The sequence below is a fragment of the Pleuronectes platessa genome, chromosome 23 (genome assembly GCF_947347685.1).
Source record: "Pleuronectes platessa chromosome 23, fPlePla1.1, whole genome shotgun sequence".
In the NCBI taxonomy this organism is placed as follows: domain Eukaryota; kingdom Metazoa; phylum Chordata; class Actinopteri; order Pleuronectiformes; family Pleuronectidae; genus Pleuronectes; species Pleuronectes platessa.
In genome coordinates this window covers 3,966,869-3,981,081 of record NC_070648.1, presented here as the reverse complement: position 1 = coordinate 3,981,081, position 14,213 = coordinate 3,966,869, and the positions used below count along the sequence as shown (strand labels likewise).

General features: G+C 47.0%; 2 protein-coding genes across 2 annotated transcripts; one reads left to right on the top strand and one right to left on the bottom strand.

Annotated features, from left to right (window-relative positions):
• Positions 1-1,118: 1,118 nt before the first annotated feature.
• mrpl52 (mitochondrial ribosomal protein L52) lies at positions 1,119-2,893 on the bottom strand. The gene is made up of 5 exons (XM_053416296.1): positions 2,841-2,893; positions 2,342-2,411; positions 2,060-2,127; positions 1,506-1,570; positions 1,119-1,411 (listed from the first exon to the last, which is right to left on the bottom strand). The coding sequence occupies exons 1-5, from the start codon at positions 2,872-2,874 to the stop codon at positions 1,253-1,255; spliced, it is 396 nt and encodes a 131-aa protein (XP_053272271.1). The 5' UTR covers positions 2,875-2,893; the 3' UTR covers positions 1,119-1,252.
• Positions 2,894-6,349: 3,456 nt separating this feature from the next.
• On the top strand, positions 6,350-14,074 carry ajuba (ajuba LIM protein). The gene is given in 9 exon segments (XM_053415597.1): positions 6,350-8,782; positions 8,784-9,045; positions 11,648-11,749; positions 11,857-11,924; positions 12,060-12,122; positions 12,757-12,887; positions 13,025-13,076; positions 13,276-13,344; positions 13,505-14,074. Coding segments are annotated over 9 exon segments (2,196 nt in total). The 5' UTR covers positions 6,350-7,471; the 3' UTR covers positions 13,643-14,074.
• The last annotated feature ends 139 nt before the right edge of the window (positions 14,075-14,213 follow it).

Genomic DNA, 14,213 nt, shown 5'->3' with positions numbered 1-14,213 from the left:
TAAGAAAGAAGTCAAGACAGGGAGGGGAGGCAAGGGGGGGAGAAAACTCCCATCTCCACAGAAAAGAATTTGCAACTCAGCGGCTGTAGCAACCCTAATTACAGTGGGGCTTTGCTGAAGTCTGCAACAAGACCCGGGCACAGACAGCAACAGAGAGGGAGAGAAGAACTTGAGGAAGAGGGTCGAAGAGAGCAAAAGTGAGGGTGAGCCAAGGGAAGGATAGGGGGGGGAGAAGAGGGGGAGGCTTACCTCATTTTGTAAATAGTGTGTTTATGAGTCAAAGTCCCGGAAAGTTATTGCTGAGTTTACAAAAAGCACAGCTGCTCCGCGTCTCTGCTCAATGTCCCCGAACAAAGAGTGTAAACGACGAGAGGTCAAGTTTAATCATCAGGATTTCAAAAGACGTAGAGCAGATATAAGCCTCTCACTCAGTTTACCTCCAAAAGAACTTGTGCATTTCTGCTTTGACACTTCAATGATGATACAGTTAAATGTTTCTGCAGCTTGATTGAGATATTTTTTCCCTCCCGGCTTTAAAGAAATTGAGTCGATACCAGAAAATATCACTTTCTGTGGGACGGAGCTTTCTGCCAACTTGGCTGCAGTCGGTTTAAATCGTATTTCCAGACACCAAACTCCAGCTTGTCCCTTCAAGTTGGTGGAGAAGCCTCATGAAAATAAAGACAAAGAAGCTTCATGTGAGTTATGAAAAAAGCTTGATTAGAGACAGAACGTTTCCAAAGACGCTCACTTTCTATCTCCAAACATCTGGAGTGATTTGTGTTTCTCTCTTCTGCCACAAAAGCTTTTATTTCCTTATCAAACTGATCTGTGGCCTTCGAGGAATGACACTGACTGACTGCAGCATGCCAAGGTGTGAGCCCTTCAATCACTCGTGCACAGAGAGGATCCTGGATCAGTTTGCCAGCTCCTCCCTTCCTCCGCCTGCTCAACACAACTCCCTGATTTACTCGCTCCGAGTGTCGAAACCAGACAAAATGGCGTTTGAGCTCCGGACGCGGCTCCGAAAGAGAAATGCTGCATTCTAGTGGAAGCAGAGAGACATTAACTCCACGTTCCATCTGTAAAAATGATCCCAAAGAAATGAGCAGATCTGCTTCACTTAGAAAATCATTTATTTCAGACGGCCATGAACACTGACAAACAGAAATGATAAAGCAGGAGAGAACAGAGACATCCTCATGAGTCTGTGCACGGAGCTGAACATCAACATGAGGACATCACAGGATGGTCAGTTTGAACTTTGAGATTTCTTCTTCAGTAGTAGCCTCCCTTTGGGTTTTAATAAAAGAGACTTCTTGTGGTCTTCCAGTCGTTGGGCCTCGCCCTGTTTGTTCTTCCACTTCTCGACTCCTTTGTCCACCTCGTCGTTGAGCATCACGATACGTCTCTGTGACAGGGAAACGGGGGAAAGGCAGAAATGCACGGATGTAAAAATGATAATACGGATGGAGATGATTATAATTGAAGTCTACGATACTCACAGCTAAAACTTCTCTCTCTTGTTTTCGTCTCATGTGGCCTTTCATTGGTGGAGCTGCTCTTCCATCTGTCCACCATCAAAGATAAAGTTAACACACACACACACAACGTTTACATGCCACAAATACACACATTTGTTTACTACACACCTTCACAGATGTCTACCATATTTACAAGGAGCACAATAGAGGGACAAAGGCGCAGCACGGACTCTAGAGCATAAGCTAAAGTTTTGGCAACACAAGCTTTGATATGATTATTGTGTCTCATACACGGTTTGCGACACAAAACCTAAATAAAATAGTAAACAAATCATATTCTTACAAAGCATTTCACATTCCACCTTGTGGGGAAAATGTTTACAGCAGGAAATCAAACAGTCGACACTGAATAAAATTTACTACAGACGAAAAGCAAAGAAGAAAAATAACAACTCACAATTCTTAAAGATTATTATTCCCTATTCATTCATTTCCCTCTAAATCATGATCAGAAATTTGAGAAAGACAATAACCCTGAATATAAATGATGTTTCAAAGAATAAAGTAGAACATACCTGCAAACGACCAGTCGGGTAAATCCGTCAGAGGTCCGTATTCTGTGCCGCTCCGAGCGAGTCCATGTCTGAGAGCAAACACACACACACACACACGTGTTAAACAACAAGGAAGATAAACAACTTGAGAAAACACATCCTTTAAATGATATCAAATAATTTAGCACAAACAAAAAGGCTCCTGTTATCATTTCTCAGTATAAGTACTGCTTGTCAGAGTACTATTATTATTCTAATATTAAACACAGTACTCAGTAAATGTACTCTGAACAGGAAACTTACTCTTTCCTCCATTTCTCTCCAGCCTGTGCTCCACACGTTGTGCTGAAGCTTCGAGTGCAGTTTCTCAACACTGGGAAACAACGACAGGAGAAACATGAAGTCAACATGTAAACAACATGTAAACAACATGTAATCAACATGAAATCCATTATCAGAGCTGTATTTACACTGTCAGCAGCAGGTTAACGTGGTGTCTGGGTTCAATAGGAAGATACTTTATTAATAACGGTCTTTATTTACTCATTTGTCATCAGAGCTCAGTGATTTAAATATAAATATAAACGTAAACATCACCTCAATGCTGCCAGTAGTTCTGATGAGCTAATAGTTAGCATTAGCATTAGCTCTGCTACTCAGGCGGTACAGCGGCTTTTACAATAGTTATTAAAACAGACTCTGAGTTAAATAGGGCGACGACTTGATCTACACGCACACGTGGCTCCTGTGTTCTAACGCGACGCAGGTAAACAACACATTGAGTGAATAACCTCTGTCTCACCTGAGCAGCACAGCGTCCTGACGGGGGCCGCCATGTTGGTCTGCAGTGACCACCGTCCACCACCGGGGGGAGCTGGAGGCACACCGTGAGGGGGCCCGGGCTCATTTCAGCTGTTTTCAATTCAGTTCAATTCAGTTCTCTGTTCAAACTTAATAACACCAAAGACTATTAATAATAAAAGTATACCCTCCCTTTGTTATGTACCATACATGGGCCATTAACTAAATAATTACATTTAAAAAGTGTTATTAATCATATAAGGATTTAACATATGTATTTAATGTTTTTATTTTGATTGATCTCATCGGTTGTTTTTTCGAAAATTATGATTCATTAATTGCACAAACTATGAATAACACTGGATATAGTCAGAATACTATGAAATAGAAAGGAAGCCTAACTGTGACTAACTGTAATATAAGTGTTACTATGAAGATAATAATCATAGTGTGAGTGTGACGTCGACCTGAGCCTCGTCATGTCTGAGAGAAAATAATCAGATGATGTCAGACTGATAACCGTATTTATCTATTTAATATTTCATACTTCTTTATTTTTAAGTTGAGAAATCTTGTTTATACGCTTTTAATGCGGTGGTTCCCCTTGTGTTTGACCCTTGACCCCTGAACAGATTGTCTCACCTCATCAGAAGTTATGATGTGGTGTGAACGTTAGCTGTGAGCAGAGCAGCAGGAATTTGAAAAAACACATAAATCGAATTTCTCCGGAGAAATAAAAGTTGTGTTTAAATGTTTTGTTTGCTCTTTGAACTGCTAATCACAAAAATACACTTCAGAGAAAGATTGATGTGGATGGATGGAGAGGACTTCAAGTGTCTCTGTGTAAATATTATGGAGCTGAGTGGAGTGTAGTGTGTGTGTGTCGGTGTCAGTGTGTCTGTGTGTGTGTGTCTGTGTGTCTGTGTGTGTGTAAAGTATTGTTTTTGTATGAACTGCTCCAACACTAAGCCCAGAAGAATTTCTCTGTTGGCTTTTCAGACAAGTTCCCACTCGCTGAGCTGCAGGAGCTGAGATCAGACTGGAGGCTGCAGCCGCTGCAGGGATCCACTGCACCGCAGGGGCCGGGGGGGGGGGGGGGCCTCCGTGAGGCGGGGGGGCCACAGACAACTGACTCCCCCCGGCACATCGGGCCACAAGGGCTGGACTTTATTAGGAGGAGGTGATGTGTCCCTGATGAGTTACCGGCGGCAGAGAGCAGAATCTGTGGCCGGTCAGTGGTGCAGAAGCAGCGGGTCAGTGGTGCAGGGGTCAGAGGTGCAACAGCAGACAGTCGGTGATGCAGGGGTCAGTGGTTGCAGCAGCAGCTGGTCAGTGGTGTGGCAGCAGCGGGTCAGTGGTGCAGGGGTCAGTGGTAGCAGCAGCAGGTCAGTGGTAGAAGGGTCAGTGGTGCAGCAGCAGCAGGTCAGTGGTAGAAGGGTCAGTGGTGCAGCAGCAGAGGGTCAGTGGTAGAAGGGTCAGTGGTGCAGCAGCAGCAGGTCAGTGGTAAAAGGGTCAGTGGTGCAGCAGCAGAGGGTCAGTGGTAGAAGGGTCAGTGGTGCAGCAGCAGCAGGTCAGTGGTAAAAGGGTCAGTGGTGCAGCAGCAGGTCAATGATGTAGCAGCAGGTCAGTGATGCAGCAGCGGGTCAGTGGTGCAGCAGCAGCGGAGTGTTTACTCTGGATCGTCCCTGGAGAATCCACACACGGAGAAAAAATCCACCAGCCGCCTCACCCCCCCGTGTCCCTCCGCACATTCCACAGGCTGGCGCTTGAACAAAGTAGAGCCGTTGCCCCAAACGACGCAGTTTCAACTCTTGCTTCACTGAAACGTGACAAAACAACATGTACATGTGTTTACTTGTTTTTACAACAGTGTCAAAGTAAATATACTTTGAATACTATAATTTTAATCAGTAATAATACTCAGTTACAAACAAAGCATTTTAAATGTACTTCCTTTATCATTCATTTCATGTGCAGTGGTGTAATCGAACATTGTACTTTAGCAAATAGAGAAAAACATCAGTCAAGTAAAAGTTAAAGTACCACATTAATTTCCCAATTTGAGTAAAACATAAGTTAGCACCTGCTTTTAAATATAATTAAAATATTTAAAGTAAAAGGACCACTTCTCTTTTCTACTTGTGTAGTAACTAAGCACTTGCTATTAGATATACTTAAGGTATTAAAAGTAAACGTACCGTACTATCGTTTCTGGGGGGGGGGGGGGGGGGGGGGGGGGGCGTGACCTTGCTGTCCCCACTGTCCCTTAGTAACATTCCAAGGTAGTTGTTGCCTAGTTAATTGTGCAATAACTTCTACTGAAGTACTTTTGAGAGGGACACAGCTCCAATACTTTTGTTTAACTGGCTTCGAAATAAAGTACCTCAATAAAAGAGGTATAACACAATATACAGTGTGTTATGACTGTGTTAAATTAGCAATTTGTGTATTTTAAGTTTATTTTAATGGAAAAGCTTGTGTGTGTTTAACTTAAGTAAGAAGTTTAACATGTTGCTGAATATTTTCAAACTCCAGTTCCCCTGTAGGATCTTCTTTCACTGTCAACTCTTCACGTTTTAATCCAAAACTAATCCAGACATGAGCTCAAGTATGTGGGAGGTGGAAGACTTTATTTGAAAAGGCAGAAATCCTGGAGAACTTTTTTTTACTTTATCCAGAATTCCAACCACACTTTCCCTCTTTCAGACTCTGAGTCTCGAGGTCGAGGCTCGTTATTAATACGTTCTTTTATTGTTGTTCGCAGATCTCAGGTCAGAAACTTCTTCTGAGCAGTTTTTGCGAATGAATGACGAAACAGCCATGTCTGGTGGAAAGGTGTTCCGGCTGCCCCCTGATCCAGGAGCAGTGCGGTGTCATGCTGCACACACACAGGAAGTCTCCTTCACAATAAAGTGTGCCCAGACTATACAAAAGCTGGACTGACAGTAAAAGAAAATGTGAATGTTTACTAGTTTTTTATTTTCTGTTATTGTAAAACTCAACTCTTTTTTTTACTCATACAAACAATACAAATAAACATTTGATACACTAAATAGCAGCATAGCTTCAAAAAGCTAATTAGCAAGAACAAGACAAAAACAGTTCAAGTATTGTTATTACACATGAAGTTTACAATTTCTAACAAAAGAGTGATTAATCGAATGATGCCAGCCCAGATTATACATAATAAACCTATGGGGGCCCCTTGGAGCGTGGGGCCTCCCATTGAATTCCCCGGCTTTCCACGGATTTATCACCTACACTGGAGCCAGCGGTGGAGACCTGGCTTCACTTTTGGACGTTAGTCACGTCAACCATCCAGCTTTTAAAACTACTTATGCCGTAAATTAACGGAGGGAAGTGCCCCCCCTGGACTTCACGATCTAAACTCTTGCAACGCCCCTGCTATGCTAAATTTGAAAGTTTACTTTGAAAAGCCGTAAGCGGAAGCAGCTCCCTTCGCCGCGGACAGCTCGACACAGTTGAAAAAGAAGGAGAAGAAGAAGAAGAAGTAGAAGAAGAGGGGGAGGTCGGTCATTATTCAGGGGGAAGAAAGAAAGAAACTCCGCCGTCCACCGTGCACCGCTCGCGGGGAGGGATTCTACCGCCGCCCGGGAGGCTCGCTCGGTCCCGCCGCTCCGCTCCTTCTCCTCCGCCGGGATGTGAGTTAACGGAGCTCCGGGTTTTCTCCTCTACTCCTTCTCCGGCTCCTCCAAACTTCTCCGCTACTCATGTTCCAGCGAGTCCCGGAGCGGACTTCTCCACCGAGGACAAACCACCGGACGGGACACGGACCGAGGACACTGACCGGAGGCGGTCTGTGCTTCCTGTGCTTTTAAAGTTGGACTCCTTTTTTCTTATTTTTTACAAAGCGAGCACGTTTCCTCCCGGGATGAATGGCAGGAGTCGACGGATCCGTGTTGTTGTTCACACCGGAGCCCACATGAAGGGTTGATATCCCGCTTTGTCTTTCTGATTCTCTCCAAGAGGGAAGTTCACAAACTCACACACTCACACAGACACACACACAGACTCTGGATCATACACACACACACACATACACTTCACAAGATGCAGATGTGGAGCCACATGAGGGCCCACAAAGGAGGCCCTCCACCACCGTAGGTCACTCTCAAGTGTCCTGGATGTGTGTCTCCATCGTTTCCTGTCTGGATCCACACTGAGGTGAACTGCACCAGTGATTCTCTCCCAGTGCGATGGCTCCTCGTTCCCAGCAGCCCCCCTGCGCCTGTGGATCCTCCACATAGAGGCCGAGGACCCCGAGGACTCGAGTCATGTAACCACCCTGAAATGTCTTAAAGCTTTTATTTATCTGTTTTTGTATTTATTGTGTGTTTGTATATATAATAAGCGGTCCGTTTTTTTTAATTATTATTTAGCTTTGAGCTACTTCAGAGGCCAGTTTCCTTTTTTTTTTTACTTCTAATTATAGTATTTGATTTGTTATTATAGTATTTGAACGCTGACATTTCAATTGTCTTAGTAGAAGCCGTCGATTTTACTTTAAACATCCTTGTTCTGCTGCTGTAACTTCAAGGAGAAGCTGTGAGACTTGACTTTGCCCAGACAGGTATTTAAAACACACACACACACAAAGGAGAAGGCTTCATCATGGACAGGCCCATCAGCAAGTTACTGGAGAAGTTAAAGCTCACAGACTCGGGCAGTGTGAAATTCAACAGTTCCAAGAAAAAACACGACTCTGCCAACAACTCCAATAACAGCAACGCCAACGCTGGCATCTCCAGAGGAGGAGGTGGTGGAGGAGGAGGTGGTGGGGGTGGGGGCAGCGGTCTGCCACCAGCTCCCGGCTCTGCAGCTGCCTCGCCCTCCAGACCTGGCCAGTTCCCGCTTGCCTCTGCAACCACAAGTGATGCATGTGTTCCAGCGAGTGGGAGGGGAGGAGGGGGAGGCATTCCTCCCCCTCAGCTCCTCACCTCACCACAGACTTCCGTCACGGTGGGCACCATATCTTCAGATGGGGAGCAGCCGCTCCACCCCTCCACCTTGGCACCGCTGAGGCGCCGCTCCCCCCAGCAGCGGGCTTCCTGTTACCTGGGGGAAGGTGTGGACTTCCACATGAGGCGGGAGTCGGGCCTGGGACCCGAGTGTGACACGATGGGGATGTTTGGATCCAGGACGTCCCTGAACCAGCGGCGCTACTCCCTGGAGCTCCAGCAGCTGGTCAAACGACAGCAGCTCCTCTCCCAGCCACCTCCTCACTCCGTGCCTCCGCCGTACTCTGCCGCCGCGGGCTATGGGTCGGCCCCCAGAGGTGGCCTGGCCGAGCCCGGGTACCTCTCCGAGCCCGAGAGGCACAAGCGTCTCTCTCTTCAGGAGGCTCTGTTCTACAAGCGCCTGAGCACGGGCAGTGAACTGTGGGAGAGCCCCCGGCCTGCCTCCCTCTCCCATCCGCCCCACCGGCCTTCTGATGGGACCGGAGGAGGTGTAGGAGGAAGCTTCTTCTACCCTCCGGGCCCGGCGGTGAGCCCGTGCTCGTCTTTCAGCCTCCAGGAGTCGGTGCTGGTCAGCCCCAGGTCCAGCTTTGCCTCCAGCACGGCCAGCGGCGGCGGGGGGGGAAGCCCCATGGGGAGCCGCTGTAGCAGCAACCGGACCAGCGGCATCAGCCTGGGCTATGACTCCCGGTACTCTGCCTCTGGAGGACTCCCCCCACAGCAGCAGTCCCCCTCCATGCAGTCGGGGATGTGTGTGGCTGGTTACTGCGCCCCAGGACGGCCGGGGGTCACCCCTGTGGAGGCCTGGACTCAATACCTGGACGGGGGGATGCGTCCGGGGGCCCACGACAGTCGACACTCCTACCCACCGGCTGTGGGAAGCCCGGCAGCTGCATGTTACCGGGGTGGCCCAGACTGGTGGGATGAGCAGCAGGTGGGGGCGAGAGGCAAAGAGGGGGGGGGGCGTGATGGGAGAGAGGGCCCGCTACTCGGACCTGCCCGGCACCCGCTACCAGGAGGAGCTGACCCGGCTGCTGCTGAGGGACGCGGCCCTGGAGGGTGACGGGCTCCTGGAGGGCCTGATGCTGAAGGAGCAGTCCCTCGCCCTGACCGCTCTCTCCAAACCCAGCGCCACAACACTGTCCTCGGCTGGGGGGCCCGGCAAACCTCAGGAGGACCCGGGAGCCGGAGCGGGACGGGAGGCCCCTGAGAACCGACAGGAGTACTTTGGTGAGAAACCTTTTTTTTTTTTAAATTTAAATAGTTTTCAGGAGCAGGGAAAGGAATTGAGGACGTTAAACACAAATGGTTTGAGAATCCGAGCTGCTGGCGTCACTGGTCACGGGCGGCATCACGTGCATTCATTCATAGAGGAGCCGCCGCCGCAGCAGCAGCATCCGCCCTCACTGTGTTATTATTGTCCTCGGCGCTGCCTGGTGTCAGATCACAGGTTTCTCTCTAAATGAAAGGGTTTGCAGGGATGGATGCAAGGATGGATGGACAGATTAATGGTTCAAAGAGTGAAGGGATGGATGGAGCCTGCAGAGACATGCAGAGCATAAAGGAGCAAGAAGAAATGTTCAGGCTTCAAACGCTGATCCAGAGCAGCAGATAGAAAAACCATTTATTTAAAGGAAACAAAATAAAGCTCCGGCATGTGCAGAGACGTGTGGAATCACACCTGTGTCCACGGCAAGTCAGCTGATGGTTCACGCAGGCGTTGCCGATTTGCCACAGTGCCGTGCACACGGGGGGCCTAATGCAGCGTAGCTACATGGCCATTAAAGTGCACAACGCTCATGTAACAGTCAGACACAAATTACATGGTTCTATATAAACACAACTGTGACCATTATTGTGAGTCACAGAAGTTGAGGGCTCTGTGTGTGTGTGTGTGTGTGTGTGTAGCAGGATAGGAGTGTGTTATGGTGGCTGGATGAATATAAATATATGTGTGTGTATTGTTTTCTCTGCGGCAGGGTGTGTTTCCCCTGAGTGACTTCAGGCCACAGTAATGCAGTGTGTGTGTGACTCATGTGTGTTGGTGTGTGTGTGTGTGTGTAATGCTGCCTCGGTGTGTGCTGTAGCCTGTTTTCTCCGCTCAGGTATGTGCGCCCGGAGGGGACATACAATACTGTACTCCTCTGCCATTAGGAAGAAATCAGAAGCCGTGAGCCGTCAAGACACACACACACACACACACACACACACACACACACACACACACACACACACACACACACACACACACACACACACACACACACACACAGACACACACACCTATGTGAAGGGGGAAAGAGTCACAACGCCAGAAAACAATCATTAAAAAGAAAGTAAAAACAATAAATATCCACAAATCAAGGTGACGTAGGTGTAGTCAGAGTAAATCTGTCGAGAAAGTGTTTAATAGAAAAACAAAACGTAAAACTAGTAGCGTAGTAAAAAATATACTTAATTGTTTCTATTCTACAAAACTCATGTCTTTATAAAAAAGACTCAGAGTCTTAACTCCATCATTTCCAGGCTTATTCTAAATGCGGTGGCTTTGGACGCTGTGTTTAAAAGCTTGAGATTGAGACTCGGGCCTCTGGTTTCTGGTTTTGGCAGCGAGCCGGGCCTGTTCCTAAATATCCGAGGGACTGTCCAAGGCGGCAGCGGCACAGAGGGAGGAATTCTGGATTTGCGTGGCACTCCCTCAGCCACATTAGACGGGGAGAAGGAGAAGAAGGAAAAAACTCTGGCAGACCCTTAAATAGATCCCAGAGGCTCCGCTGCTCGGACCAACACCACTTTTCCACTTTTCCACTTTGTGCTCAGTGTGAACTCTCCTCTGTCGGGACCAAAAAGAAAGAAGCTGGGTGCAAGTGTTGACCTGAAGCAGCAACTGTGTGACCTTCACTGAGCAACAGCGCCCTCTGCAGGCACACAGTGGTTTAACAGAGAAAGATGAGTTTGAGAAAATGCAAATAACACAACTTAGCTGTGGATATTTCCCACAATCCCCGGCTTCCTGAACCAGAAGAGCTGATGATTAGCTCTGATTTAGAATTAAATTTTTTTCAAAGTTTCCTGCTGAATCTTTGCGACAAACTCTGGTGTTTAACTGAGCTAAAGTTCAGGGTGAGGAGAGGGAATCAAAGGTTACTCGGTGCTGCCTTTTAAAGTTGGTGAACTAAATATTTTAGCGCCATTAAACAGTAAAAGTCAAACTTATTCCAAATTAACCTAGAAATGTTAATTTAGCCTTTTAACTGGAATGTCAGTAAATGCTTTTCATCTGATCGAGCTTCACTCGAAAAAGGGGGGAAAGGAACAAAGCATCTGTTTCATTGACTTGAAGTGTTAAGAAGAAGTTGTTTCTGTTGTAATCTACTAAAGCAAGTTGTGAGGGAATAAGCGCCGCCTTGTTATAATCTCAAAATGGCTCCAATTGTTGGGCTCAAAGTAAAAAATTTAAAGGAATGTCTTTTATTTCAAACGCTCCAGGAGAAAGGAGGAGTCCCTTCTGAAGCGCCTGCTAAAAAAAAAAAAAAGTCAGATCCGGTGGAGTTTCCCTTTAATGACAGAGCTTCAGCACAGACACTGGAGAGGATGAGTTAACAGGCTGGCACGGGCCGCCGGGTTTGAACTGTGTGAAAACCCCCTCGGTGGTGCGAACCGGAGGATTTACAAGTGTTGACACTTTGTGTGGCGTTGGATTTCAGACGCATCCTCCTGGAATGCGATCGTAAACGAAGTGTTAAGAGACACAAGTGATTACTCTCCACTAAATGCTTGTGTTTGTGTCCGTTGTGTGTCTGTGTGTGTGTGTGTGTGTGTGTGTCTGCAGGAACCTGTGTGAAGTGTGGGAAAGGCGTGTACGGGGCGGACAACGCCTGCCAGGCTCTGGACAACCTCTATCACACACGCTGCTTCACCTGTGTGTCCTGTGGTGAGTGCCCCCCCCCCCCCCCATATGATTTAAAGAATTTGAGCTTTACTCTGGATTTGTGTCGCCACCACACCTTCTCTAAACGTCTCACCTCTGTCCCCCTGCAGGACGCACCCTGAGGAACAAGGACTTCTACAATGTCAGTGGCTCTGTGTACTGTAAAGAGGATTACATGGTGAGAGATGAGGTGGAGGCGGGTTGTCCTCAACACACACACACACACACACACACACACACACACACACACTCACACAGTATCATAAGCAACCACTTGGGACGTTTGTGCTCATGTTCATTTGCTTTGTTTCAGTTCTCGGGATTCCAGGCTGCTGCAGAGAAGTGTAGTGTGTGTGGCCATCTTATTCTCGAACAGGTGAGGTGTGTGTGTGGATGTGTGTGTCTCTTTGTGTGTGTGTGTGTGTGTGTGTGTGTGTATGAATGTGTCTCATGAGGAGGCACAGATGCATCTAACCTCCAGGACTTATGTAAGAATCTGAACGACTCTCCTCTAACCTTTAACCCTCCCTCGGATAATTTTCAGTTAAACTTACATCCTGTTTCCCAGAATTCCTTTCAAGAACCCCCCCCCCCCCCCACCCCCCCTTCTTTCCCAGAGGACAGAGAAAGTCAGTGACGTCTTGTTTGTTGGCGTCTCCTCGGGTTCCCACGGCAGATTCCAGTGGAATGTTTGCCTTGGGTTTGTGATAAATGGAGAAATAAGACTCTGAATGTTTTTACCATATTTGAAGCACATAAAACCCATAATATAAACACAGAGCCACCAGCGCGTCTGAGAACCACAGGGCCCTATTTTCCGCATAACACAGATGGGCAATGGCACGTTGATGCCCGAGTCGGTAATGTTGTTATGAGAAATAAGGTCATAAATCAGTAAAATAATAGTTTTCCTGTGAACTGTCTAACAAACACAGTCACAGACAGTTATAATCTCCTCGGTAGTTTTCCTTGCTTCATTTCCTTTTGTCCTGTTCTTCCTCCTCCCTCAGATCCTTCAGGCTCTCGGGAACTCGTACCATCCCGGCTGTTTCCGCTGCGTGGTTTGCTCAAAGGCTCTGGACGGCGTGCCCTTCACCGTGGACCAGCACAGCAACATCTACTGCGTCACAGACTACAACAAGTGAGTCGCGCTGCTTCACCATGAGTTCTTAAATGTGTTATGAAATGTCGTCTTCTCACGTGTGACATTCGGAGACGTAACAGTGTGAGCGCTCCTGTTTTCTTCCCCCGTCTAACTTCCTCCTTTTGTTTCTGCAGGACTTTTGCCCCCAAGTGCGCTGCCTGTTTACAACCCATCTTACCCACTGAGGTGAGTGTGAACTGGAAAGAGCTTTTGAGAGTAAAGTTGTAATATTACACGACAAGAAAATAGATATAGAAGAATAAAGTATAACTGGAGACAAACCATAAATCTGTCCACCAATCACAGAAGAGATTCTCGTGTTGCTTTGTTTCTGTTCCTGAATCTCATGTTGACGTCTGTGTTTCTCTGCCGTTGTGTCTCTCAGGGCAGTGAAGAGATCCTCAGGGTCGTGTCTATGAACAAGGACTATCACTTTGAGTGCTATCACTGCGAGGTGAGTGACAAACCCCCACAATCTGCTCTGTTCTCCTACTTCCCTCAAAAATGTCTTCAAATCAGAGCCACCGCCCGCTCGGCTCCTGACTTTTAATGTGAAGCTTCCTGGATTCCCGACCTCACTTCCTGTGTTTTTTTATATTCCTCTTTTTCCGCAGGAGTGTCGACAGCAGCTCTCGGATAAGCCCGGCTCGCAGTGCTTCCCCCTGGACACTCATCTCCTCTGCCACTCCTGTCACATGGGCCGAGTGTGCACCAGCGCCACACACAACATTCCCCCCCACAACACACACTGATCAGCGTCTATGCAGCTAACGGGTGTTTTGAAAAAGCTGGTCGTGGCGTTTCACTCAAGTCACGCGTCGTTTTCTTCTGTTTCCCTCTCGGAGATGAAACTGCTGATATGAGACATTTCCACTGGTTCCCTCGGATCAGTCCCCGTGTGTCACATGTACTGCCTGCTGTACTTCTTGTACTATTACTGTATCATAGTTATAAGGGAACGAAACTACTGCTTTTGTTATTTTTTTTTATTACCCCAATGTGGCTACTGTTTGCTGTAGAAGAACAAGGGATTTTGCTAAACTGTTTTTTTGCTAAAACATTTTGCACTTAAATTTGACTTAACTGTAAGAGATTTGTTACGTGAATCTGTACAATTTGGGGAAAAAACATTACTTAATTTCTGTATGTTGTAATAAATATTTCCATTTTTTGTGTTCCGACAACTGTCTAATAGAAGATGATGAATTTGTAACATAGAACATCGAATTTAAAGACCCTGTGATGTTTAGAATCGCAAAAGTGAAAGCCCCCCTGTTAAGTTTTTCCATCTAAGTGATAAAGGAGAAGAACTAACAGGTACTG